The sequence below is a fragment of the Erinaceus europaeus genome, chromosome 23, assembly GCF_950295315.1.
Source record: "Erinaceus europaeus chromosome 23, mEriEur2.1, whole genome shotgun sequence".
NCBI lineage: Eukaryota > Metazoa > Chordata > Mammalia > Eulipotyphla > Erinaceidae > Erinaceus > Erinaceus europaeus.
The window spans coordinates 9147171-9171657 of record NC_080184.1 but is presented as its reverse complement, the minus strand read 5'-3'; the positions used below and the strand labels follow the sequence as shown (position 1 = coordinate 9171657).

Below are 24487 nucleotides of genomic sequence, written 5' to 3'. Positions count from 1 at the left end.
TTACCTTTTCTGATGTATGACATTGTCACAGGAGTGTTGTTGTCTTGATTTGCATTTCTCTGACAATCAGAGACTTGGAGCATTTTTTTATGTGTTTCTTCGCCTTTTGGATCTCTTCTGTGGTGAATATTCTGTCCATGTCCTCCCCCCATTTTTTCCCTTGCCTGGAGGCCATTTTCCCCCTTTTTGTTGCCCTTATTGTAGCCTCGTTGTGGTTATTATTATTGCCATTGTTGATGTTGTTCGTTGCTGGATAGGACAGAGAGAAATGGAGAGAGGAGGGGAAGACAGAGAAGGGGAGAGAAAGATAGACACCTGCAGACCTGCTTCACCGCCTGTGAATCCACTCCCCTGCAGGTGGGGAGCCGGGGGTCCCCCATTTTTAATGGGGTTATTTGTTGTCTTGTTGTTGAGTTTGGCAAGCTCTTTATATATATGTTGGTTATTAAATTCTTGTCTGATGTATGGCATGTAAAGATCTTCTCCCATTCTGTGAAGGGGTCTCTTGGTTTGGGTAGAGGATTCTCTTTTGCTATACAGAAGCTTTTTAATTTGATGTAGTCCCATAGGTTTATACTTGCCTTAGTCTTCTTTGTAATTGGATTCGTTTCATTGAAGATGTCTTTAAAATTTATGCAGAAAAGAGTTTTGCCAATATTTTCTTCTAAATATCTGATATTGGTCTAACATCCAAGTCCTTGATCCACTTGGAATTTACTTTTGTATTTGGTGAAATACAGTGGTTTAGTTTCATTCTTCTGCATGTTTCAACCCATTGTTTCCAACACCATTTGTTGAAGAGACTCTGCTTTCCCCATTTTATAGTCTGAGCCCCTTTGTCAAAGATTAGATGTCCATAAATGTGGGGGCTAATGGATTAATTTTGATGCAGACACACACATTTTATTTTTTAATTATTTTAATTTTATTTATTTTTTATTTTTTTGAGAGAGATGCAGAGAGAGACACACAGAGAAATACCAGAGCACTGCTCAGCTCTGGTTTATGGTGGTACAGGGGATCGAACCTGGGATTTAGGAGCCTCAGGCATTAGAGTCTGTTTGCATAAGTATTATGCTGTCTCCCCTACCCCACACACACTTTCTTTTTTTTTTTTTAAAGATTTTATTTATTTATTAATGACAAAGATAGGAGGAGAGAGAAAGAACCAGACGTCACTCTGGCATATGTGCTGCCGGGGATCGAACTCAGGACCTCATGCTTAAGAGACCAAAGTTTTATTACTGCTCCACCTCCCGGACCACCCACACACACTTTCTTCATTTTTTTCAATCTTTATTTGTTGGATAGAGACAGTCAGAAATTGAGAGGGACGGGGGTGTTAGAGAAGGAGAGAGACAGAGAGAGACACCTGCAGCACTGCTTCACCACTTTACCCCTGCAGGTGGGGACCAGGGGCTCAAAAAAAACCTGGGTCTTTGTGCACTGTAACATGTGCACTCAACAAGGTGCACCACCACCTGGCCCCCGGACACACATTTTCTAACCCTGAAGACCCTCAGAGTTCTGGTGTGCCTCAAAACTCCCCAGCTCATTGCACAGACATACATGAGATTACAGAATCACTTTCCTCAGGGTGTAATGGTCCCCGGAGCCTTGTTGGACACTGAAACAGATGAGCTCATATGTGGCAAGAGAGGAGAATCCAAACATGTTTTTCTAAAGTGTTTTTAACCAGGCTGAACATGGACAGGGGCAGGTGTAGAGCCCCAGGGCAGAGGGGATTCCCTAGAGTTTCTTAGTGGGATAATGCTGAGGCTATAAAAAGGTGGATAATTGAAAGTTCCTTTATCATAGTCACAGTGGCTGAAGTCTCTGCATTATGACTCTCATACAAATACCTCCATTCTACACAGAGCTGCTATTAGCCATGTATTTGTCCTGGACATCAGTCTGGCTCATATTCTACTGGTTCCACTGGCTGAAGGCAGAACAATAGTGCCTTAAACCTATACCACACACAGGGAGAACTACCTCTTCTTAAATATTAAGCAGCAGGTCCCTCAACTCCCTCTATCTCTGTGGCTCACCACAGATACAGACACTTGTACCTCCAGAGACAAACTCTGCCATGTCTTCCTCTCTGAGTTACCTGTTTCTTTTCCTTCAAACTGTATCTGTCCTATGCAATGTGGATATTTCTCAATGCCCTCTATTCATGAAGCCCAGTGTCTCCAGTGATGGGGACTTGCAACTAGATGGATTTATCCCTCTCTACTACTTGCAATTAGAAACAGATATGCAGAGATTTTCTTTTCTGCACAAGCCAGTACGAAGGTCACCTGAGGAGTAAGTGATGCATGTGTATGTGTGAAATATGATTTGCAAGTGTTTACTCACTTTATGACTTTATGGCCACTTGCCCATTCTTGTGATGTCTTTCAATATAGAAGTTCTAAAGTTCTATGAAATTTAACTTTTTTCCTTTTATGAATAGATTTATGGTGCTATACCAAAGGGTAATTTCTATACAGTAGCTCTTCACATTTTTCTACAGTTTATTATAAATATTGATTTAATGTGTATGTATATATTGTCAAAAGTTTCCTTTTTTATTTCTTTATTGGGGGATTAATGGTTTACAGCTGACAGTAAAATACAATAGTTTATACATGCATGACATTTCTCAGTTTGCCACATAACAATACAACCCCCAATATGGGTTACATCATGTTCCAAGACCTGAGATTTCCCTCTCGCCCTAAAATCTTTTACTTTGGTGCAATACAACAACTCCAGTCCAAGTTCTGCTGAGTGTTTTCTCTTCTGTTTTTGTTTTTCAACTTCTACTATCAGTGAGATCATTCTATATTCATCCTTCTCTTTCTGACTTATCTCACTTAACATGACTCCTTCAAGTTCCATCCAAGATGGGGTGAAGAAGGTAAAATCACCATTTTAATAGCTGAATAATATTCCATTGTGTATAGAGACTACAACTTTCTCAGCCATTCATCTGTTGTTGGACATATGGGTTGCTTACAGGTCTTGGATACTACAAATTGTACTACTATGAACATAGGTATACACAAATCTTTTTGGGTGGGTGTGTATGGTTCCTTAGGATAGCCCCCAGATAGGAATTACAGGGTTATATAGTAGGTCCACTTCTAGCCTTCTGAGAGTTCTCAGACTACTCTTTACATGGGTTGGATCTATTTACATTCCCACCGGTAGTGCAAAAGGGTTCCTTTGTCCCCAAAACTTCTCCTGCATTTGTTGCCGCTACTTTTTCTGATGTATGGCACTGTCACAGTAGTGAAGTTATATCTCATAGTTGTCTTTATTTACATTTCTCTGACAATGACTTGGAGTATTTTCTCCTATGTTTGTTGGTCTTTTGGATCTCTTCCTTGGTTAATATTCTGTTCATATCTTAGTCCCATTTTTGGATGGGGTCATTTGTTTTCTTGTTGCTGAGTCTGGTGAGTTCTTTATATATTTGATTATTAGCCTTCTGTCTGATATGTGGCATGTAAAGGTTTTCTCCCATTCTGTGAGGGGTCTCTTTGTTTGGGTGGTTGTTTCTTTTGCTGTGCAGAAGCTTTTCAATTTGATGTAGCCCCATTGGTTTATTCTTGCCTTAGTCTTCTTTGTAATTGGATTTGTATCATTAAAGATGCATTTAAAATTTATGTGGATAAGATTTTAGCCAATATTTTCCTCTAAGTTTTTGATAGTTTCCAGTCCTTGATTCATTTGGAATTTACTTTTGTATTTGGTGAAATATAGTGGTTTTTCTGCATGTTTCAACACAATTTTCCAACACCATTTGTTGAAGAGACTCTCCTTTCCCCCATTTAATAGTCTGGGCACTGTCATCAAAGATCAGATGTCCATAGGTGTGGGGGAAAAATGTGTATATATCAGTACACAGTATATTGGGAACACTGTTCAAATATTTCTTTTCTATGTTCACTAGATACTGCACTTTAGTCAAATGACAGTCATATGGGTATATTTGAGGACTTATTGTTCTCTTATATAAATCCATTTGTTTACCTTTATGAAAATTCTCTTCCATTATTATTGTGTATTTTTGTAACAATACTTTAATGACTATTAATGCCCACATTTGTTATTTTTCTCTAGTGCTCTAAGTTCTTCCAAATTTGATGTGAATGTTAAAACTGGATCATCAGTTTTCACTCCAGTAAAACTTGTTATTAAAGTGTCTACATATTCACTGAATTCATGAATAATTTTTTAATTTCTTTATTAGGGAATTAATGTTTTACATTTGACAGTAAATACAGTATTTTGAACATGCATAACATTTCCCAGTTTTCCATATAACAATATATCCCCCACTAGGTCCTCTGTCATCCTTTTTGGACCTATATTCTCCCCCTCACCCGCCCCAGAGTCTTTTACTTTGGTGCAATACACCAACTCATGAATACATTTTTTTTAAAGTGGCCTATTCAGAATTTTTAATTATTATGATATGAACAAAACATGCCAAATCTAGATTCCTTCATCTAGTTTGTGTTCTTAATTTGCATAACTTGAATATGTTTCAACATTTATGTTTGTTTTAATTTTGGTTGATAAATACAGATATTGGTACAGTGTAAAGTTTCTTATTTTTCTGCAAAACACTACTACCTCCAACCTAGATCCTCCTCCACCATCACACACCAAGATCTGAAAGCACATTTCCCACCCCCACCCCCCACCGAGTCTTTTACTTTGGTGCAATATACAAAACCCAGACCAAGATTTTTTTTTTTCCCTTTCTGTTCTTATTTCTCAATTTCTATCTAAAAATGAGATCATCCCATATTCATCCTTCACTTTATGGCTTATGTCACTTAACATGATTTCTTCAAACTTTATCCATCCACAATGAGCTGAAGGAGGTGAATTCATCATTCTTAATAGCTGGGTAGTATTACAACTTACTCAGTCACTCATATGTTGTTGAACACCTAGGTTACTTACTTACTTCCAGGTTTGGGCTATTAAAAATTGTGCTGTTATGAACATAGGTATATATAGATCCTTTTAGATGGGTGTTTTTTTGTTCCTTAGGCTATATCCCCATGAAAGAAATGGCTGGGCCATAAATTAGGTCCACTTCTAACCTTCTGAGAGTTCTCCAGACTGCTCTCCACAGGGGGTGTCACCAATTTACATTCCCACCAACAGTGCAGAAGGGTTCCTTTGCTCTCACAACCTCTCCAGCATTCATTGTCATTATGTTTTCTGATGTGGGACATTCTCCCAGGAGTGAAGTGGTATTTCATTGTTGTCCATAGTGATGACTGCCCCGGCCTACGGGGTTATCAACGGAAACCTAGGGTAGGGGACGAGAGAATGGAGGGGACAAGAGACACGAAGAATGAGAGCAAGTCATGAGATCCGATCAAGCTCTGAAAATTTTATTTTACAGCCGCATTTTAAGCACACACCATGAGGAAGTTCTGCTAAGGTAGTGGGGGCAGGGAGGTGGGTGAGCAACTTTCCAAACAGCTAGATGGTAATCTCAGTTCCAATGATCGGAATGTCCGCTCACCGGTTATGTGAGAGACTTAGATAATGTTTTGGCTCCCAGCAGATGACGGTTTATTTCTGGGCTCTCATTTCAATTCCACTGACGAATGTGTCTGTTTTTTTCCAGTATATATGGTATCTTATAACAATGGCCCTATAATATAGTTTAAGATGTGGAAGCATGATGTCTTCAGTTCTGCTCTTTTTTTCTCAAGATGGTATTAACAGTTCTAGGTATTTTCTGGTTCTGTATAAACCCTTTTAGCTTTTATTTCTGTTCTCTTAAGAGAAATTTGGGGGGGGGGGATTGAGTGGTAGGCAGTGGGTTAAGACCACGTGGCACCAAGTGCAAGGACAGGCATATGGATCCCATTTCGAACCCCCTTCCCACCTGCAGGGCATTCGCTTCGCAAGCAGTTCTTCTTCTAGTGTTTGCCCTTCTTCCATAGCCAGTCAACAGCGTCAGGTTGAGCCTGATGTAAAGTTTCGAGACCTCCTTTGAATCTGGAGAGGTGGCAGCAGTGAAGCAGGTCTTCAGGTGTTTCTCTCTCCCCAGCTCTGTCTCCCCTCCTCTCTCAATTTCTCTCTGTCCTATCCAACAACAACATCAATGGCAACAATAGTAACAAGGACAACAAAATGGGAGAAAAATGGTGGTGGGACCTCGGTGGGGACTGAATTAAATTTGTATAAATCTCTGGGATGAATAGTCATTTTGATTATGTTAATTTTTTCATTCCATGAACTTGGACTATCTTTACACTTCTTTGTATCATTTTTTTTATCTTCTTGAATAGTGACTCATAATTTTCATTCTATAAGGCTTTCACTTTTTAAAAACATTTATTATCTCTACTTATTGGACAGAAACATTCAGAAATCAAGAGGGTAAGGGGAATTACAGAGGGAGGGAGAGAAGGGAGGAGAGAGAGAGAGCCCACAAGATTTCTTTTTATTTGTATTTATTTACTTTTATCAGAGTACTATTCAGATCTGATTTATAGTGGTGCTAGGAATCAAACATTAAACATTGGAACCTCTACTTTAAAGACATTTTTGCATAATCATTGTGCTATCTCCCTATCCCACAATACAACTTTTTTAGCCACTCATCTGTTGTCGAACACCTGGATTTCTTCTAAGTTTGGGCTATTACAATTTGTGCTGCTACGGCCATTGGTTACATAGAACTCTTTAGATGGTTGTGTCTGTTTCCTTTGGCCATATTCCGAGGAGAATTTCCAGATCACATGGTATGTCCATTTGTAGCATTTGAATATTCTTCAGACTGCTCTCTTGTGAAGCAACCCCCCTGCAGGTGGTGAGCTGGGGCTTGAATCATGATCCTTATGCCTGTCCTTACACTTCGCACCACATATGCTTAACCCACTGTGCTACCACCTGGCCCCCATTTTGTGAAATCTTTAGAATAATTCTCCAGATTAACTCCCAGTTCACTACTAACCTCTCAGAGGTGTTATGGAAATTCTATCAGATAATAATCACAATAGTCAGCAAGATAATTAAATATTTACTTCAGTTTGTAATGTTAATCACCCTCAATTTCTTTTTAAAAATATTTTATTCATTTATTAATGAGAAAGATAGGAGGAGAAAGAGAATGAACCAGACAACACTCTGGTACATTGCTGCTGGGGATTGAACTCAGGACCTCATGCTCAGGAGTCCAATGCTTTGTCCACTGTGCCACCTCCAGGATAACAACCCTCAATTTCTTAAGACAACTAAGCAAGATTAATAAAGTGAGATCACAACAACTGTTAAGAATAAGTCATAAAAAAAGAAATAATGCTATGTGTAACTAATTATCCTAAGCTGTATTCACACAGGAATACGCTTATCTGGTTTGTGGCTCTTAAAATTTAAAACAAGTAAGATGTGTAGTACATTTTAAATGGCAGCTTAAAACATATCCCCGAGTTCAATGTCTTGATCAATGTCTCTAATACTGTGTCCTCTACTTAGGTGGGACTGGAGTAATTACCCATATGTTCTGGCCTTTCTCTTTGCCATTGAGGAGATCAACAAGAACACTCACCTGCTCCCCAATTTGACACTTGGTTTCAATATCTACAATGCCCTTCATTTACATCACAAAACCTTAGAGAACATCTTGTTTTGGTTCTCAGGAGGGAAACAAGCTGTCCCTAATTATCATTGCCAGAAACAGAAAAAATCTGTTGCCATTATTGCAGGAACCAGGATTGAATTTTTCACAGACATTGGACCACTTCTGGAACTCTACAAAACCCCACAGGTAAGAGAAGTGCACCATCTCCAGAGAGAACATTTAATATTTCCCCATAGATTTCCTTTTTTTTTTTAATATTTATTTATTCCCTTTTGTTACCTTTCTTGTTTTATTGTTGTACTTATTATTGATATCATTGTTGCTGGATAGGACAGAGAAATGGAGGGAGGAGGGGAAGACAGAGAGGGGGAGAGAAAGACACCTGTAGACCTGCTTCACTGCTTGTGAAGCGACTCCCGTGCAGGTGGGGAGCCGGGGGCTCGAACTGGGATCCTTCCACCGGTCCTTGTGCTTAGCACCACCTGCGCTAAACCCACTGCGCTACCGCCCGACTCACGATTTCTTTATTTTTTATCAAAGTGAACTTGTGAACATGGATAAGAGAAATTTCCTCAAGAAATTGTAAAAGTTCTCTGAGGATGATCTATACTTTTTTTAGTAAATTATGTAAGACAGAGAAAACAGAACACTGGTCAGTTCTGCCCCAGGGAGTACCTGGGATTAAATCTAGGGCTTTGGGAGTTGGGTGTTAGTGCAGCGGGTTAAGCGCAGGTGGTGCAAAGAACAAGGACCAGCATAAGGATCCCGGTGCCCCCTGCAGGAGAGTCGCTTCACAGGAGGTGAAGCAGGTCTGCGGGTATCTGTCTTTCTTTCTCTCTCTCTGTCTTCCCCTCCTAGAGAGGATCCAATTCTCTCTGTCCTATCCAACAACGATGACACAATAAAACAAGAGCAACAAAAGGGAATAAATAAATACTTTTTAAAAAGTCTAGGGCTTTGTGAATACAACAACTGAGACTATCTCAGATTAATATTAATATTGAATTTTTGCCTCCAGGTTTATTGCTAGGGCTTGGTACCTGCACTATGAATCCACTGCTCCTGTGGCCATTTTTAATTTTTTTGGGGGGCGGGCTAGGACAGAGAGAGATTGAGAGGGGAAGGGAAGATAGAGGAGAAAGACAAAAATAAGACTCATAAAATTATATGATTACAAGGCTAAACACACTGCGCCTACCAGCAAAGTTCTGTTAGATCTAATTTATATGATGTTGAATCAATAAAAATATTTTTATGATATTGAAAATCTTTGTAGTCCTTTCTGGCTGCTTGCATATGAAAATGTCTCCCCATTTTGGGCAGGGTGATTGGTGTGTTTTCTTCTTGTTCTTCTAAATATTTCTTCTTTTTAACATTTTTATTGTTCTGTTATCTTTATTTATTGATTAGAGACATCTAGAAATTGAAAGGAAGAGAGAGAGAGAGAGAGAGAGAGAGAGAGGCCTGCAGACCTGCACTCACGAAAGTTTTCCCCCTGCTCGTGTAGAAACATGGACTTGAACCCAGGTAACATGTGCAACATGTGTGCTCAATCAGGTGTGCCTCCACCCAGTCCCTTCTAAATATTTTCTTTAAATATTTTTCAAATGTTTTATTTATCTTTTTTAAGTTTTTATATTTATTTATTTTCCCTTTTGTTGCCCTTGTTTTTTAATTGTTGTTGTAGTTATTATTGTTGTTATTGATGTCGTCATTGTTGGATAGGACAGGGAGAAATGGAGAGAGGAGGGGAAGACAGAGAGGGGGAGAGAAAGACAGACACCTGCAGACCAGCTTTATCACCTGTGAAATGATCCCTCTGCGGGTGAGGAGCCGGGGGCTTGAACCAGGATCCTTATGCTGGTCCTTGTGCTTTGTGCTACATGCGCTTAACCCTGCCCGACTCCCTGTTCTATTTATCTTTTTAATTTTACTTATAAAATAAAAATATTGACAAGACTATAGGATAAGAGATAATTAGGATAAAAGATAAGAGATAATATAATAAGAGATAATTAGGATAAAAGATAAGAGATAATATAGGATAAAAGATAATTCCACACAATTTCCACCACCAGAGTCCCATATCCCATGCCCTCCACTGAAAGCTTCCCTATCCTTTCTCCGTCTGGGAGTATGGACCCAGGATCATTATGGGGTGCAGAAGGTGGAAGGTATGGTTTCTGTAATTGCTTCTCCACTGGACATGGGCATTAGAAGGTCAGTGCATACCCCCAGCCTGTCTCTATCTTTTCCTAGTGGGAGGACAGTGAAAAGGTAAGGTTCCAGGACACATTGGTTAGGTCATCTGCCCAAGGAAGTCAGGTTGGCATCATGGTAGCATCTGCAACTTGGTGGCTGAAAAGGCACTAATATATAAAGCAGAACAAATTGTTTAATAATCAGGAACCTAAATGCAAGAGTATAGCAGGTGAGATTTGGGGTCTCTGTTTTGGAAAAAGCTTGTAGGTCTATTTTAAGTATTTTCCAAGGGGCCCATAACTTTACTAATTTTTGCTTGATCCCAACAACTGTCATGCAGGTGGACCGAAGTTATTGTCTGGGGAGATGGTGTCAGAGTTGGGAATAGGACTAGAAAGCTGGATCAGGGCAGAGGGTAGCTCCCAAATATGGGGAAAGTATGTAAATATCGTTAACTCACTTACAAGATTCTAAGGGGCATAGTTGTAATAGGGAAATGTTTTTATTTCATTTCATTTTGGATAGAGGCAGAGAAATTGGGAAGGTAGAAAGTAGATAGAGTGATGAAAAAAGAAAAGAGAGAAAGGAGAGAGAGCAGCAGCAGCAGCACTGATTCACTGCTTGTGAAGCTTCCTCCTGAAGGCAGGGACCAAGAGTTTGAACCAAGGTCCTTGCACATTGTAACATGTGCAGACTCCCAAATGTGACAATACCAGGATCCTCCTCTAATTCTTTCTAACTACTCAAAGACTCTCAGATTTATGCTTGGCCTTTCTTAGTGTCCACCATGCTAGTAGTCAAATTTACCTCCTCAATATTCTCACTCTATGTGACGCATGATTAAACCCTGTAAATTTACCTTCAGATTTTTGTGTAATATCCACAGTCATCATTTTTAAAAATATTTATTGATTCCCTTTTGTTGCCCTTGTTGTTTTATTGTTGTAGTTATTATTGTTGTTTTGTCTTGTTGGATAGGACAGAAATGGAGAGATAAGGGGAAGACAGAGAGGGGGAGAGGAAGATAGACACCTGCAGACCTGCTTCACCACTTGTGAAGCGACCCCCCTGCAGGTGGGGAGCTGGGGGCTCGAACCGGGATCCTTATGCCGGTCCTTGTGCTTATGCACAGTCATCATATTTACACTTCAAAATATATTGTACTTATAACTTTTGTTTTGTTATGGTTTCACTGTTCCATAACTACTTTGTCAGATAGAAATAGTGAGATGGGGAGTTGGGCGGTAGTGCAGTGGGGTAAGCGCACATAGTGCCAAACTTAATGACCAATACAAGGATCCCCACCTGCTGGCGGGTCACTTCACAAGCGGTGAGGCAGGTCTGCAAATGTCTTTCTACCTCCTTTTCTGTCTTCCCCTCCTCTCTCAATTTCTCTGTATTATCCAACAAAAACAACAACAGCAGCAGCAGCAATAACAACAAAAGCAACAAAAATGGGGAAAATGGCCTCCAGGAGCAGTGGATTCATAGTGCAGGCACTGAGCCCCAGCAATAACCCTTGAGGGGAAAAATAAATAAATACATAAATAAAAATTAAAAAGAAAGAAAGAAATAAGAGAGACAGTAGGGCCAGCCAGTGTTGCACCTGGTTAAGTGCACACATCATAGTACGCAAAGACCCAAGTTCAAGCCCCTGGTCCCCACCTGCAGAGGGAAAGCTTCACAAGTGATGAAACGGTGCTGCAAATGTCTCTCTGCCTCTTTGCTCTCTCTCCTCAGTTTCTCTCTGTCTTTATCCAATAATAAATAAACATTTATATATATTTAAAAAGAAAGAGAGAGAAAGGCAGAAAAAGGCAAAGAAACCGTAGTACCTAATATTCAAAGTGATAGGAGCTGGTTTTAAACCCAGGTCTTGCACATGAGAAACAGCACATTATTCAAGTGAGTTACTTTATGACACTTGTATCTCCTCTTATGTAAAATGTTTGTTCATGTCCTTCTTCCCTAAAAGACTACATAAACTTTACCAGCCATAGTGGAAATTAAAACATTTGTATTTATAATTTAGGTCATATATGGTCCATTTGATTCTTTACTGAATGATAAAGATCACTTCCCATCAGTCTACCAAATGACTACTAAAGACAACTTCCTGGTCCCTGGAATGGTCTGGTTATTACAGCATTTTGACTGGACTTGGGTGGGGTTCATTGCCTCGGAAGGGATAAGAAGTAAGAAATTCTTCTTGGCATTGAAAGCACTGATGTTGAAGAAAGATATCTGTCTAGTCTTTACAATAATGCTATCGAACTCCTGGATAAGAAATGCAAATATATTTATACAGACAATAGACTGTCAAGCTATTTCAAAAGTAAATGTCACTATAGTATATGGTGATGCTGACATTTTTATGGGGATACACATCTTGGCAAAAACCTGTGGACTTTCAAGTAAGATGTGGATCATAGCTACAGAGGCATATATTGACTTGTATAAGATGAAGAATATAATGGATCTTTTCCATGGAAGTCTCTCATTTTCACCCACGAAGAGAGAACTGCCTGGCTTTGAAGACTTTGTGAGGACATTTAACCCTTCCAAATACCCAGAAGACTTTTATATCATTCAGCTGTGGCTTGACATGTTTAATTGTTCATTTGCTGGCTCACCGTGTGGGAATCTCAAAGTCTGTCCACCAAATTCTACATTAGAGTTTATACCGGGGACTATCGACCTGATGACCATGTCTGAATCCAGCTATATTATCTACAATGCTGTATATGTTGTTGTCCAAGCCCTCCATGAGATGTTCCTGGCAAAAATAGAAATAGAACTGACAAGTGAAGCAAAGCGACCAATGTTCCTCTCCTGGCAGGTAAATATCTAGATGAAGCATCTGTGCTGTGTTGAAAATCAGGACACACTAGAGAAAGATAGAAACAGGTTGTAGGTACAAATTGACCTGTAAATGTTTACATTTAGTGAAGAAGCATTTACATAAATGAGTCCTTCTACCTTCTGCACCCCTAAAAGAATTTTGGTTCATGCTCCCAGAGGGATAAAGAATAGGGAAGCTTTGGGAGTCAGGTGGTAGCACAGTGCAAAGTGCAAAGACCTAAGGATCCTAGTTTGAGCCCCTGGCTCCCCACCTGAGGCAGGGGAGTCGCTTTACAAGAGGTGAAGCAGGTCTGCAGGTGTCTATCTTTCTCTCCTCCTCTCTGTCTTCCCCTCCTCTCTCCATTTCTCTCTGTCCTATCTAACAATGATGACATCAATAACTATAATAACTACAACAATAATAAAAAACAAGGGCAACAAAAGGGAAAATAAATTTTAAAAATTAAAAAAAAAAGAATAGGAGGGAGTCCGGCGTTAGTGCAGTGGGTTAAGTGCACGTGGTGCAAAGTGCAAGGAGTGGCACAAGGATCTGGGTTCAAGCTCCCGGCTCCCCACCTCAGGGGAGTCGCTTTACAGATGGTGAAGCATGTCTGCAGGTGTCTCTCTTTCTCTCCTCCTGTCTGTCTTCCCCTCCTCTCTCCACTTCTCTCTGTCCTATCCAACAATGACAACATCAATAACAACAACAATAATAACTACAACAATAAAACAGCAAGGGCAACAAAAGGGAATAAATGAATAAATATTTTTTAAATAGGGAAACTTCATTGGAAGGGAATAAGATAACAGAACTCTGGTGGTGGGAACTGTAGGGAATTGTATTCCTGTTATCTTACCATCTTGTTAATCATTATTAAATCACTAATAAAGAAAAGAAAAACAGTACACATGAGGATTTTCTGTTGAAATATGGCATAATAAGTATAGCAATATCATCAGTCAAAATGAATGGAGAATTCATTTGTATTGCATGTCATTTGTGTTTAATTCAAGAATATCTACTTAGAAAACTATCTCCAGCAACATTTCAATTTCAGAATATTTATGTCTTTACATGACAATGTTTGGTTCAATGCCACTTTTCTTCACAGTGATGTGAAAAATAATGCTGAGGGGGCCAGGCGGTGGTGCACCTGGTTAAGTACACACCTTATAGTGCACACCAAAGATCCAGGTTCAAGCCTCTGGTCCCCACCTGCAGGCGGAAAGCTTCAGAAGTGGTGAAGCAGGGCTGCAGCTGTCTATCTCTCTCTCTCTCCCTCTCTGTCTCCCCCTTCCCTCTCAGTTTCTCTCTTTCTCTATCCAATAATAAATAAATAACTATTCAAAATAATGCTGAGTAACTGATCAAAATAACATTATTATAGAATATTTTCTAATTGGGAGTCGGCGTTAGTGCAGCGGGCTAAGTGCAGGTGTCACAAAGCACAAGGACCGGAGTAAGGATCCCGGTTCAAGCCCTCGGCTCCCCACCTGCAGAGGGTTCACTTCACAGGCGGTGAAGCAGGTCTGCAGGTGTCTCTTTCTCTCCCCCTCTCTGTCTTCCCCTCCTCTCTTCATTTCTCTCTGTCCTATGCAAAAACAACAACGTCAATAACAACAATAATAACTACACCAATAAAACCAGGGCAACAAAAGGGAATAAATAAATAAATAAATAAATACTTTAAAAGAATATTTTCTTATTATACATAACTTTGCTTAAACTCAGTTTCCATGAACATTTCAATGATGTTAAGTGATAAATATTTATCTGCTTTTTGAATTTGTAGTTTACTTTATCGCCATTGTAGGGTTTTCCCTAATGCCAGCTGATTTTTTTTTTAAATCAGATAGTGGGAAACAGATACATTCAAACAACACAGAGAGGAAAAGGTATCACAGCTTTGAAGCTTCCTCCAATGTTGCAGGGCCTGGATTTAATCCTGGGTCACACGCCTGGCAAAGAAGACACAGTAACCAGTTCAGTTACTTGCCACTCTTAACTGGGTGTATTTTTAAAAGTAATAGAAATGTTCTAAAAGTCTGAACAAAAGCTATAAGAGATGGCCAGACTGGAGCTAGGACCTGAGTCCAAACTCCAGTTGTAATAATGAAGTTTCACAAGTGGTGAATATTGCTATAGATGTCTCTCTCTCTCTCTTAGTTTTCCCTTCACCTAAGTTTTTCTTTGTCCTAGCACATGTAAGTAAATAAAAAATGGTCACCAGGACTGGGAGATTTGTAGCACAAGCACTGAGCCCAATAATATCCCTGGTGACAATACAGAAAAAAAAAAAAAAAAAGAAAGAAAGTGAGAGAGAAGGAAAGGAACCTAGCCAACACATGTCACAATATATATATAAAGAAAATGGATGGGGGAGGGCCAGGCGTTAGTGCAGTGGGTTAAACACAGGTGGCTGCAAAGCGCAAGGGCAGGAGTAAGGATCCCGGTGAGCCCCCAGCTCCCCACCTGCAGTGGGGTTGCTTCACAGGTGGTGAAGCCGGTCAGCAGGTGTCTTTATCTCCCCCTCTGTCTTCCCCTCCTCTCTCCATTTCTCTGTCCTATCCAACAACCACAATAACTACAACAACAATAAAAAAATAAAATAAAATAAAAATAAAAATAAAGAAAATGGATTGGGTGGGGTAGATAGCATAATGGTTATGCAAAGAGACTCTCATGCCGGGGGCTCTGAAGTCCCAGGTTCAATCCCCCGCACCATCATAAACCAGAGCTGAGCAGTGCTTTAGTTAAAATAAAATTAATTGTGGTCTGGGAGGTGGTGCAGTGCATAAAGCACTGGACTCTTAAGCATGAGGTCCTGAGTTCAATCCCCTGCTGCACATGTACCAGAGTGATGTCTGGTTCCTTCTCTCTCTTCTCCTATCTTTCTCATTAGTAAATAAGTAAAATATATATATAAAACAAAGACAAGGAGTCAGGTGGTAAGGCAGCTGGTTAAGCTCACGTGGCGCCACACAAAGCACAAGAACCAGTGTAAGGATCCTGGTTCAAGCCCCCCCCCCCACCATCTGCAGGGGAGTGGCTTCACAAGCGGTGAAGCAGGTCTGCAGATGTCTGTCTTTCTCACCCCCTCTCTGTCTTCCCCTCCTCTCTCCATTTTTCTCTGTCCTATACAGCAACAATGACATCAATAACAACAACAATAAAACAAGGGCAACAAAAAGGGAATAAATAAATAAATAATAATAAAGACAAGAGTTCATGCTAGCCAAAATTTAAATAAATTAAATTAAATTAAAAAAGAAAAAAATGGATCAAGGTTCAATCCCCTGCACCACCATATGCCAGAGCTAAAAAAAAAAAAACTAAAATATAAATAAAAATGTAAAATACTAAAAAATGGATCAAATCTCTATTCTTTTAAACTTCTACTCTATTCTATCCTAAGTTGGATTTATTTTTTTAATTTTAGTTTTTATTAGTGGTTTAACAATGATTAACAAACTGTAGGATAATAGGGGTACAATTCCATATAACTCCTACCACCAGAGTTCTGTATCCGATCCCCTCCATTGAATGCTTCCCTATTCTTTATCCATCTGGACCAAATATCTTTATGGAGTGCAGAAAGTGGGAGGTCTGGCTTCTATAATTGCTTCTTAGCTGGGCATGGATGTTGGCAGGTCAATCCATACCACCAGTCTGTTTATGTCTTTCCCTAGTGGGGTAGGGCTCTGGGGAGGTGATGTTTCAGGACACATTGGTCAGGTAGTCTGCCCAGGGAAATGAGGATGGTGTCATGGTAGTGTATGCAACTTGATGGTTATTTTTACTACTATTTTTGGAAGTTTGATAAGTACTTTACATATTTTAATGTTAATTTTTTATTGTTGTTGTAGTTATTATTATTGTTGTTATTGATGTCATCATTGTTGGATAAGATAGGGAGAAATGGAGAAAGGAGAAGACAGAGAGGGGGAGAGAAAGACAGACACCTGCAGACCTGCTTCACCGCCTGTGAAGCCACTCCCCTGCAGGTGGGGAGCCTGGGGCTTGAACCGGGATTCTTTTTTTTTTTTTTTAAAGGAGACATTAACAAAACCGTAGGATAAGAGGGGTACAACTCCACACAATTCCCACCACCAGATCTCTATATCCCATCCCCTCCCCTGATAGCTTTCCTATTCTTCATCCCTCTGGGAGTATGGACCCAAGGTCATTGTGGGTTGCAGAAGATGGAAGGTCTGGCTTCTGTAATTGCTTCCCGGCTGAACATGGCCGTTGACTGGTCGGTCCACACTCCCAGTCTGCCTCTCTCTTTCCCTAGTAGGGTGGGTCTCTGGGGAAGCGGAGCTCCAGGACACACTGGTGGGGTCGTCTGTCCAGGGAAGTCTGGTCGGCATCCTGCTGGCATCTGGAACCTGGTGGCTGAAAAGAGAGTTAACATACAAAGCCAGACAAATTGTTGAACAATGGAACCGGGATTCTTATGCTGGTCCTTACCCTTTTCGCCACGTGTGCTTAACCTGCTGCGCTACCGCCCAACTCATTTAAGTAATTTTATCACATCTTTTTTTTTAAAGATTTTATTTATTTATTAATGAGGAAGGAGGAGAGAGAGAAGGAACCAGACATCACTCTGGTACATGTGCTGCCGGGGATTGATGGACTCATGCTTGAGTCCAATGCTTGGGAGTCAGGTGGTAGTGCAGTGGTTTAAGCACACAGGGACCCGTGTAAGGGTCCCGGTTCAAGCCCCTTGCTCTCTACCTACATGGGTGTCGCTTCACTGGTGGTGAAGCAGGTCTACAGGTGTCTGTCTTTCTCTCCCCTTCTCTGTCTTCCCCTCCTCCATTTCTCTCTGTCCTACCCAACAACAACGACATCAATAATAACTATAACAATAAAAAACGGGCAACAAAAGGGAAAATAATTTTTTTTGAAAAAAGAGTCCAATGCTTTATCCACTGCACCACCTCCCAGACCACTCATATCTTTGTTTATTACTAATATTTTATTTCTTTATTTTGAGAGAGATAGCAGGAGAAAGAGAAAGAAAATCAGTCATCACTCTGGTACACGTGATGCCAAGGAGCAAAGTCAGCACCTCATGCTGAGAGTCCAATGCACAGTACCAGTTCCCATTTTTTGCATATGAGAATACTCATGATGAATGCAGCCTTCTCAAATCATACATGCTGGGAATTAACTGACTGGATCGTAAAATATCTGGATATTAGTTGTCTGGATCATCTATTGTATAAGGATTGGTTGCCAAATAGCCTGGCCTGATTTAATTGGTAAGTGTGCAAAAACCCATATCTAAGAAATGCCATAACTTCATTCATTAGTTGCTAGACTGATTTTATAGCTAGATAACAAATCCCTTCACTGGGACCCTAAGAGTTGAACAAAGAAAAGCTGAGACTGTAGAATTGGGAAGGGATATTGTGATGGGTATGAGACTTCCATTTCTAACTTGAATACACTCATCCTTTGCACACTTTCCTCTGTAGCTTCACCCCTTTCTGAGAAGTGTCGAATTCACTAACAACATGGGAGACCACATATACTTGGATGACAAAAGAAACACTGAAAAAAAGTATGATGTCTTGAACATTTCGCCATTTCCTGCAGCTCATGGTCTCCTGGTTAAAGTAGGAGAATTTGTCTCCAATGGTCAAAATAAAAACTTGGTCATCAATGAAGAGATAATAAATTGGCCTGTTGAATTGGAAGAGGTACTATATCATTTCATCACCATGTATACATATTATATAGATATCTAAAAAGAGGTACCAGGTAATAGTGCACCTGGTCGGTGAAGCAGGTCTGCAGGTGTCTATCTCTCCCCTATCAGTCTTCCCCTCCTCTCTCCATTTCTCTCTGTCCTATCCAACAACGAAGATAGACAATAATAATAACTGCAACAATAAAACAACAAGGGCAACAAAAAAGGAATAAATAAATAAATAAGTAAGTAAGATTTAAAAAAAAAAATAGTGCACCTTGTCAAGCACACACAATACAGTGTGCAAGGGCACAAGTTTACTCACCTAAAGAGGGGAAAACTTCATGCATGGTAAAGCAGTGTATCTCTGTCTCTCTCCCTCTCTTGTCACCCCCTCCTTTCTCAATTTCTGTCTTTATCCAATAATAAATAAAGATATAAATATCTGAATCAATAAAAATCACACATTAGCTTAAGTGTAAAATCTTCTGATCCATCACTAAAATCACACAATGTAACATGCTAGCTTTGTCCTACTGTCAAGTGTCAACCGTTACTGGCTGAAGGGGGGCTTGGGGAAGTGAGAGCTCTAGCTGGAAGAAAGCAAATGAAACCAACATTGGTGGAGCAAGCAAGTGTTGTGTTTGTTTTTAGCAGTCTTTCATCATGTAGGCTCAGATAATCTGTAGTTTGGACATCTGTAGTGAGATGTGTACTGCATAACAACATATATTAAGTGTGAAGTGTCAAAAGTATTGAATGTAGAAAGCACCCAGTGTAATACGGACTTTGAGCCACCAAAACATGATCTTGAGACAAGGTTACAAGTGGAAGTTAAGGCTATTATCTGGACTTTGACCCAGAGCATGTTCTAGCCTGTTCTTGGAACTTTAGCCCAGACTTTACATTTTAGGTATTTGTAAGTGTCTGTTGTTTTGTGTGGTAGAACAGATCAGAGACCTAGGTGCATAGGCTGCAAAGTAAATAAAGAGACTGGCAAAAAAGGGGGCGGGGCTATAGCAACATAAGGAGGTGAAACCAAGGTCCAGTGCCAATGCCGATTTCTCAGTTTTCTGCAAACCACTCAGCCTAGGTCTTCCCCTAACATGGTAACAATGTATTTCTTCTTCTGTTCTTATTTCTCAAATTCTATCCATGAGTTAGATCATCTCATATTAATCCTTCTCTTTCTGGCTTATCTTGCTTAACATGCTTTCTTCAATTGCCTTCCAAGATGAGGTTAAAAAGGTGAATTCAGGGAGTTGGGCGGTAGCAAAGCGGGTTAAGCGCCCGTGGCGGGAAATGCAAGGGCCAGCGTAAGGATCCCGGTTCGAGCCCCCAGTTCCCCACATGCAGGGAGTCGCTTCACAAGCGGTGAAGCAGGTCTGCAGGTGTCTGTCTTTCTTTCCTTCTCTCTATCTTCCCCTCCTCTCTCCATTTCTCTCTGTCCTATCCAACAACGATAACAATAGTAATAATAACTACAACAATAAAACAACAAGGGCAACAAAAGGGAATAAATATAATAAAATTAAAAGAATTTTGTAGATCAATACTAATCCACTAATAAAAATTAAAATAAATAAATGTATGTATCAAAGAAAACAACGGGGGAGGAATAAGTGACCTCTAAAATAGCAGCTAGCATTTCCAAATCATAAAAATAATAAGCTGCTATCAAGAGCAGATGAAAGATCCTCAGTGAAAGAAAAATCAAAATCAGTTATGTTTTACATATGTCAGAGTTCAAATAGATATTTTTGCTGTTCTTTTAAAAATTATTTTCAAATTATCATTATTTATTGGATAGAGACAGCCAGAAATCTAAGGGCGAGACAAGAGAGACACCTGCAACACTGCTTCACCACTCACAAAGCTTTCCCCCTGTATGTGGGGTCCAGGGGCTTGAACCTGGGTCCTTGTGCATGGTAGGCCCTTTCTTTCTAACAATGATGTGTGAATGGTTTTAGCAACAAAATGTTCAATATCATTAATTAGCATAGTGGTGGAAATCAAAATCACACTGAGATATTCTGACATTCTTTAAGATGGCTACTAAGAATTTCACTTTTTTATTTATTTTTATATTTATTTATTAATTTTTATATTTATTTTCCCTTTTGTTGCCTTTGGTTTTTTATTGTTGTAGTTATTACTGCTGTTGTTGTCATCGCTGTTGGATAGGACAGAGAGAAATGGAGAGTGGAAGGGAAGACAGAGAGGGGGAGAGAAAGATAGACACCTGCAGACCTGCTTCACCACTTGTGAAACGACTCCCCTGCAGATGGGGAGAATTTCACTTTTACAAGATGAAAATTTTCTGCAGGTCAGGTTCACAACAAAATGTGTATAATTCACAGTCCTGAACTGTATGCCACTCAAAATAACTATATTTACTTCAACACAAAAAGAAGTTCTCACATACTATGGTGGGAAAACCATCTATAACTTCAGAAATGTGTGAAATGATGACAAAAGTTTTATTTTCTACTTCAGCCTCCACAATCAGTTTGTACCCAGAGCTGTGGTCCAGGATTCAAGAAAGTTGCAAATGAAAAAGATATCTGTTGCTTTAGATGTGTCTTCTGTCCAAAGGGAGAGATTTCACATCAGAAAGGTATGACTATGGCTAATCCTTTGTACTCAATTTCAAAGTGAAAGCTAGACATTGGCAATTATATTCTAGTTCATCACTGTTCTCCATTCTTTTTTTTTTAAAGATATTTCTTTATTTATGAGAAAGATAGGAGGAGGGAGAGAAAGAGCCAGATATCACTCTGATACATGTGCTGCCAGGGATTGAACTCAGGACCTCATGCTTGAGAGTTCAAGGCTTTATCCAGTGCACCATCTCCCAGACCACCATTAATTCTTTGTTTTAGACACAGTGGTCCAGGAGGTGACGCAGTGGATAAAGCATTGGATTTTCAAGTATGAGGTTCCAAGTTCAATCTCTGGCAGCACATGTAACAGAGTGATGTCTGGTTCTTTCTCTCTCCTCCTATCTTTCTCATTAATAAATAAATAAATCCTTTAAAAAAAAAGAAAAAGAGAGAGACACACACATATAGCACTATTTCACTAATCATGAAGCTTCCTCCTGCAATTGGAGACAAGGGCTTGAACCCAGGTGCTTGTGCACTGTAACATGTACAGTCACATCGATAATAACAACAATAATAACTACAACAATAAAACAATAAGGGAAACAAAAGGAAATAAATATATAATTAATTAATTTTTAAAAAGACATGTACAGTCAACCAGGTGCAGCACTGCCTAGTTCCATTCATCCTTTGACTCATTAGTTTACCATGTTAACGTCTGCCTTAATTTTGTTGTTTTATTAGTGAAAAGAACTCATTTGGATGAGCTCTTTTTTGCAAAGGTGTTTTTAAAATATTTATTTATTTATTCCCTTTTGTTGCCCTTGTTGTTTTATTGTTGTAGTTATTATTGTTGCTGTGGTTGTTGGATAGGACAGAGAGAAATGGAGAGAGGAGGGGAAGACAGAGAGGGGGAGAGAAAGACAGACACCTGCAGACCTGCTTCACCACCTGTGTAGTGACTCCCCTGAAGGTGGGGAGCTGGGGGCTCGAACCAGGATCCTTACGCCGGTCCTTGAGTTTTGTGCCACGTGCGCTTAACGGCTGGGCTACCGCCCGACTCCCGTAATGGGTAATTTCTTTACTCTTCCCTCCTGGTTTCCACCCTGTGCCACACCTCTAAATATGCTGTCAGGATGCTTGCTGGTAAAAGTTTTAACCTGTATGCATTGACTGTGTCCTTGCACTTTGAGCCACGTGCGCTTAACCCGCTGCGCTACCACCCGACTCCCAGTAGAGGTGATTTTTTTCCCACTCATACCTGAGTACACTATTCTCTACAATGTGTATTATAAGATCTAAAATTCCATGTCCTGTTTTAACATAGCTGAATTTTGTGAGGTCCCACAGTTGGGCAGAAGTTCATCCACACATAGTTTCCCAGTGAGTGATGTTTTCCTCTATCATACAAGTAATATATGCATGTTATTTACTCTTTCTTTCCTTCCTTCCTTCTTTTTTTTCTTTATTGCCTCAAGGGTGGCTTGGGACCTGCACTAAGAAACCACTGCTCCTGGAGGCCATCTTTTTTCCATTGTTATTGTTGCTGCTACTATTGTTGGATAGGACAGAGAGAAATTAAGAGAGGAAGGGAAGACAGAGAAGGGAAGAGAAAGATAGACACCTGGAGACCTGCTTCACTACCTGTGAAGTGACCTCCCCACTCCTTGTAGGTAGAAAGCCAGGGGCTCCAACTGGGATCCTTGAGCCGGTCCTTGTACTTCATACTATGTACACTTAACCCAGTTCACTACCACCCAGCCCCAACATCATCACTCTTTTTTAAAAAAGGATTTTTCTTAATATTTATTTATTTATTTCCTTTTTGTTGCCCTTGTTTTATTGTTGTAGTTATTGATGTCATTGTTGTTGGATAGGACAGAGAGAAATGGAGAGAGGAGGGGAAAACAGAGAGGGGGAGAGAAAGATAGACATCTGCAGACCTGCTTCACCACCTGTGAGGTGACTCCCCTGCAGGTGGGGGACCAGGGGCTCGAACCGGGATCCTTATGCAGGGCTCAAACCGGGATCCTTATGCAGGTCCTTGTGCTTAGTGCCACCTGTGCTTAACCCGCTGTGCTAACACCTGACTCCCCATGAAGGTTTTGAGGGTAGTAGCAATGGAGACTCAGAGTTGCACTTGGTGAGTCTCTGGGGAGTCCTCTCCTCCTATAAGCTGTCCCCTTGTTGGTGGAGCAGACTGGAGGTGGTGTCTCAACTGATAAACTACTGAACTGTTAGCAGTCACTTAATCTCTCCTTAGGCTCCTCTCTCCTCTCTGTCACCAGCCACATGTGTTTGTACTCACAGGTGATTTACTGGGTTCCTGTGGTCATTCTAGTCCTGTCTTGTTTCTGTCCCGGGTGGTCTCCTTTGGTATTCCTAGTTGGTCCGGGAGAGGAGAGGAGAGGAGAGGAAAGTGATCTGCTGCTCGTAGCTCCGCCTCCGGAAGTCGAATCCCCTATGAAGGTTTTAAAGAATGTTCTGTAACATCAGTGTGACTTTGCTTATTTCTCCAGATGCACAGACGTGTACCCAATGTTCAGACCAAGAATATCCAAACCAAAATCAAACCTACTGCCTCCCCAAGTTGGTGACCTATTTGGACTTTGAAGATTCCTTGGGGATGGCTCTGGCCTGCACAGCTTTATGCTTCTCCATCATCACAATTGCCATTTTATGGGTTTTTGTGAAGAACCAAGACACCCCCATAGTCAAGGCCAATAACCGGACTCTCAGTTACATCCTGCTCATCTCCCTCCTCCTCTGCTTCCTCTGCTCCTTTCTCTTCATTGGTCGTCCAAACACAATCATTTGCATCTTCCAACAAATCACATTTGGACTTGTGTTTACTGTGGCTATTTCCACTGTGTTGGCAAAAACCATTACTGTGCTATTGGCATTTAAATCTGTGAAACCAGGAAGAACCATGAGGTGGCTGTTGGCATCAGGGGCTTCTAACTATGTCATTCCCATCTGCACTTTTGTCCAAGTAATTATCTGTGGCATCTGGCTGGGACTGTCTCCCCCCTTCATTGATGTAGACACACGCTCTGAGCCCAGGCACCTGCTCATTGTGTGTGACAAGGGCTCAGTCGCTGCCTTCTACTGTGTGCTGGGCTACCTGGGTTCCTTGGCCCTGGTCAGCTTCTCCTTGTCCTACCTTGTCCGCAACCTGCCTGATGCCTTCAATGAAGCCAAGTTCTTGACCTTCAGCATGCTGGTGTTCTGCAGCGTCTGGGTCACCTTTCTGCCTGTCTACCACAGTGCCCAGGGCAAGCTCATGGTGGCCTTGGAGATCTTCTCCATCTTGGCTTCCAGTGCTGGTCTCCTAGTGTGTATCTTTGCCCCCAAATGTTACATTATTTTGATAAGTTGTGATAAGAACTTTTCAAAAAGTTTACTGAATAAGACAGGCCACAGGAGAAATGCATGTTCTTAAGTTTTACTCCATATACCTGTCACATTTTAAAGAATTTGAACAAATGAATCAATCTGACTTTAACTTTTTTTTTTTTTTTGCCTCCAGG

General features: G+C 40.4%; 1 protein-coding gene across 1 annotated transcript; it reads left to right on the top strand.

The window, feature by feature from the left end:
• The first annotated feature begins 2179 nt into the window (after positions 1-2179).
• On the top strand, positions 2180-24399 carry LOC103127017 (vomeronasal type-2 receptor 116-like). Its single transcript, XM_016194713.2, has 8 exons — positions 2180-2310; positions 4114-4174; positions 6706-6770; positions 7504-7795; positions 11844-12650; positions 18137-18361; positions 20848-20968; positions 23477-24399. Exons 1-8 carry the CDS (start codon positions 2180-2182, stop codon positions 24397-24399), a joined length of 2625 nt encoding a protein of 874 aa, XP_016050199.2.
• Positions 24400-24487: the final 88 nt, after the last annotated feature.

Coding starts and splice junctions, on each gene's coding strand:
- LOC103127017 (XM_016194713.2), top strand. CDS start 2,180: ATGAAGCCCAGTGTCTCCAGTGATGGGGACTTGCAACTAGATGGATTT. Junction 6,771..7,503: donor GAGAATTTCCAGATCACATG/GTATGTCCATTT, acceptor TCCTCTACTTAG/GTGGGACTGGAGTAATTACC. Junction 18,362..20,847: donor GGCCTGTTGAATTGGAAGAG/GTACTATATCAT, acceptor TTTCTACTTCAG/CCTCCACAATCAGTTTGTAC.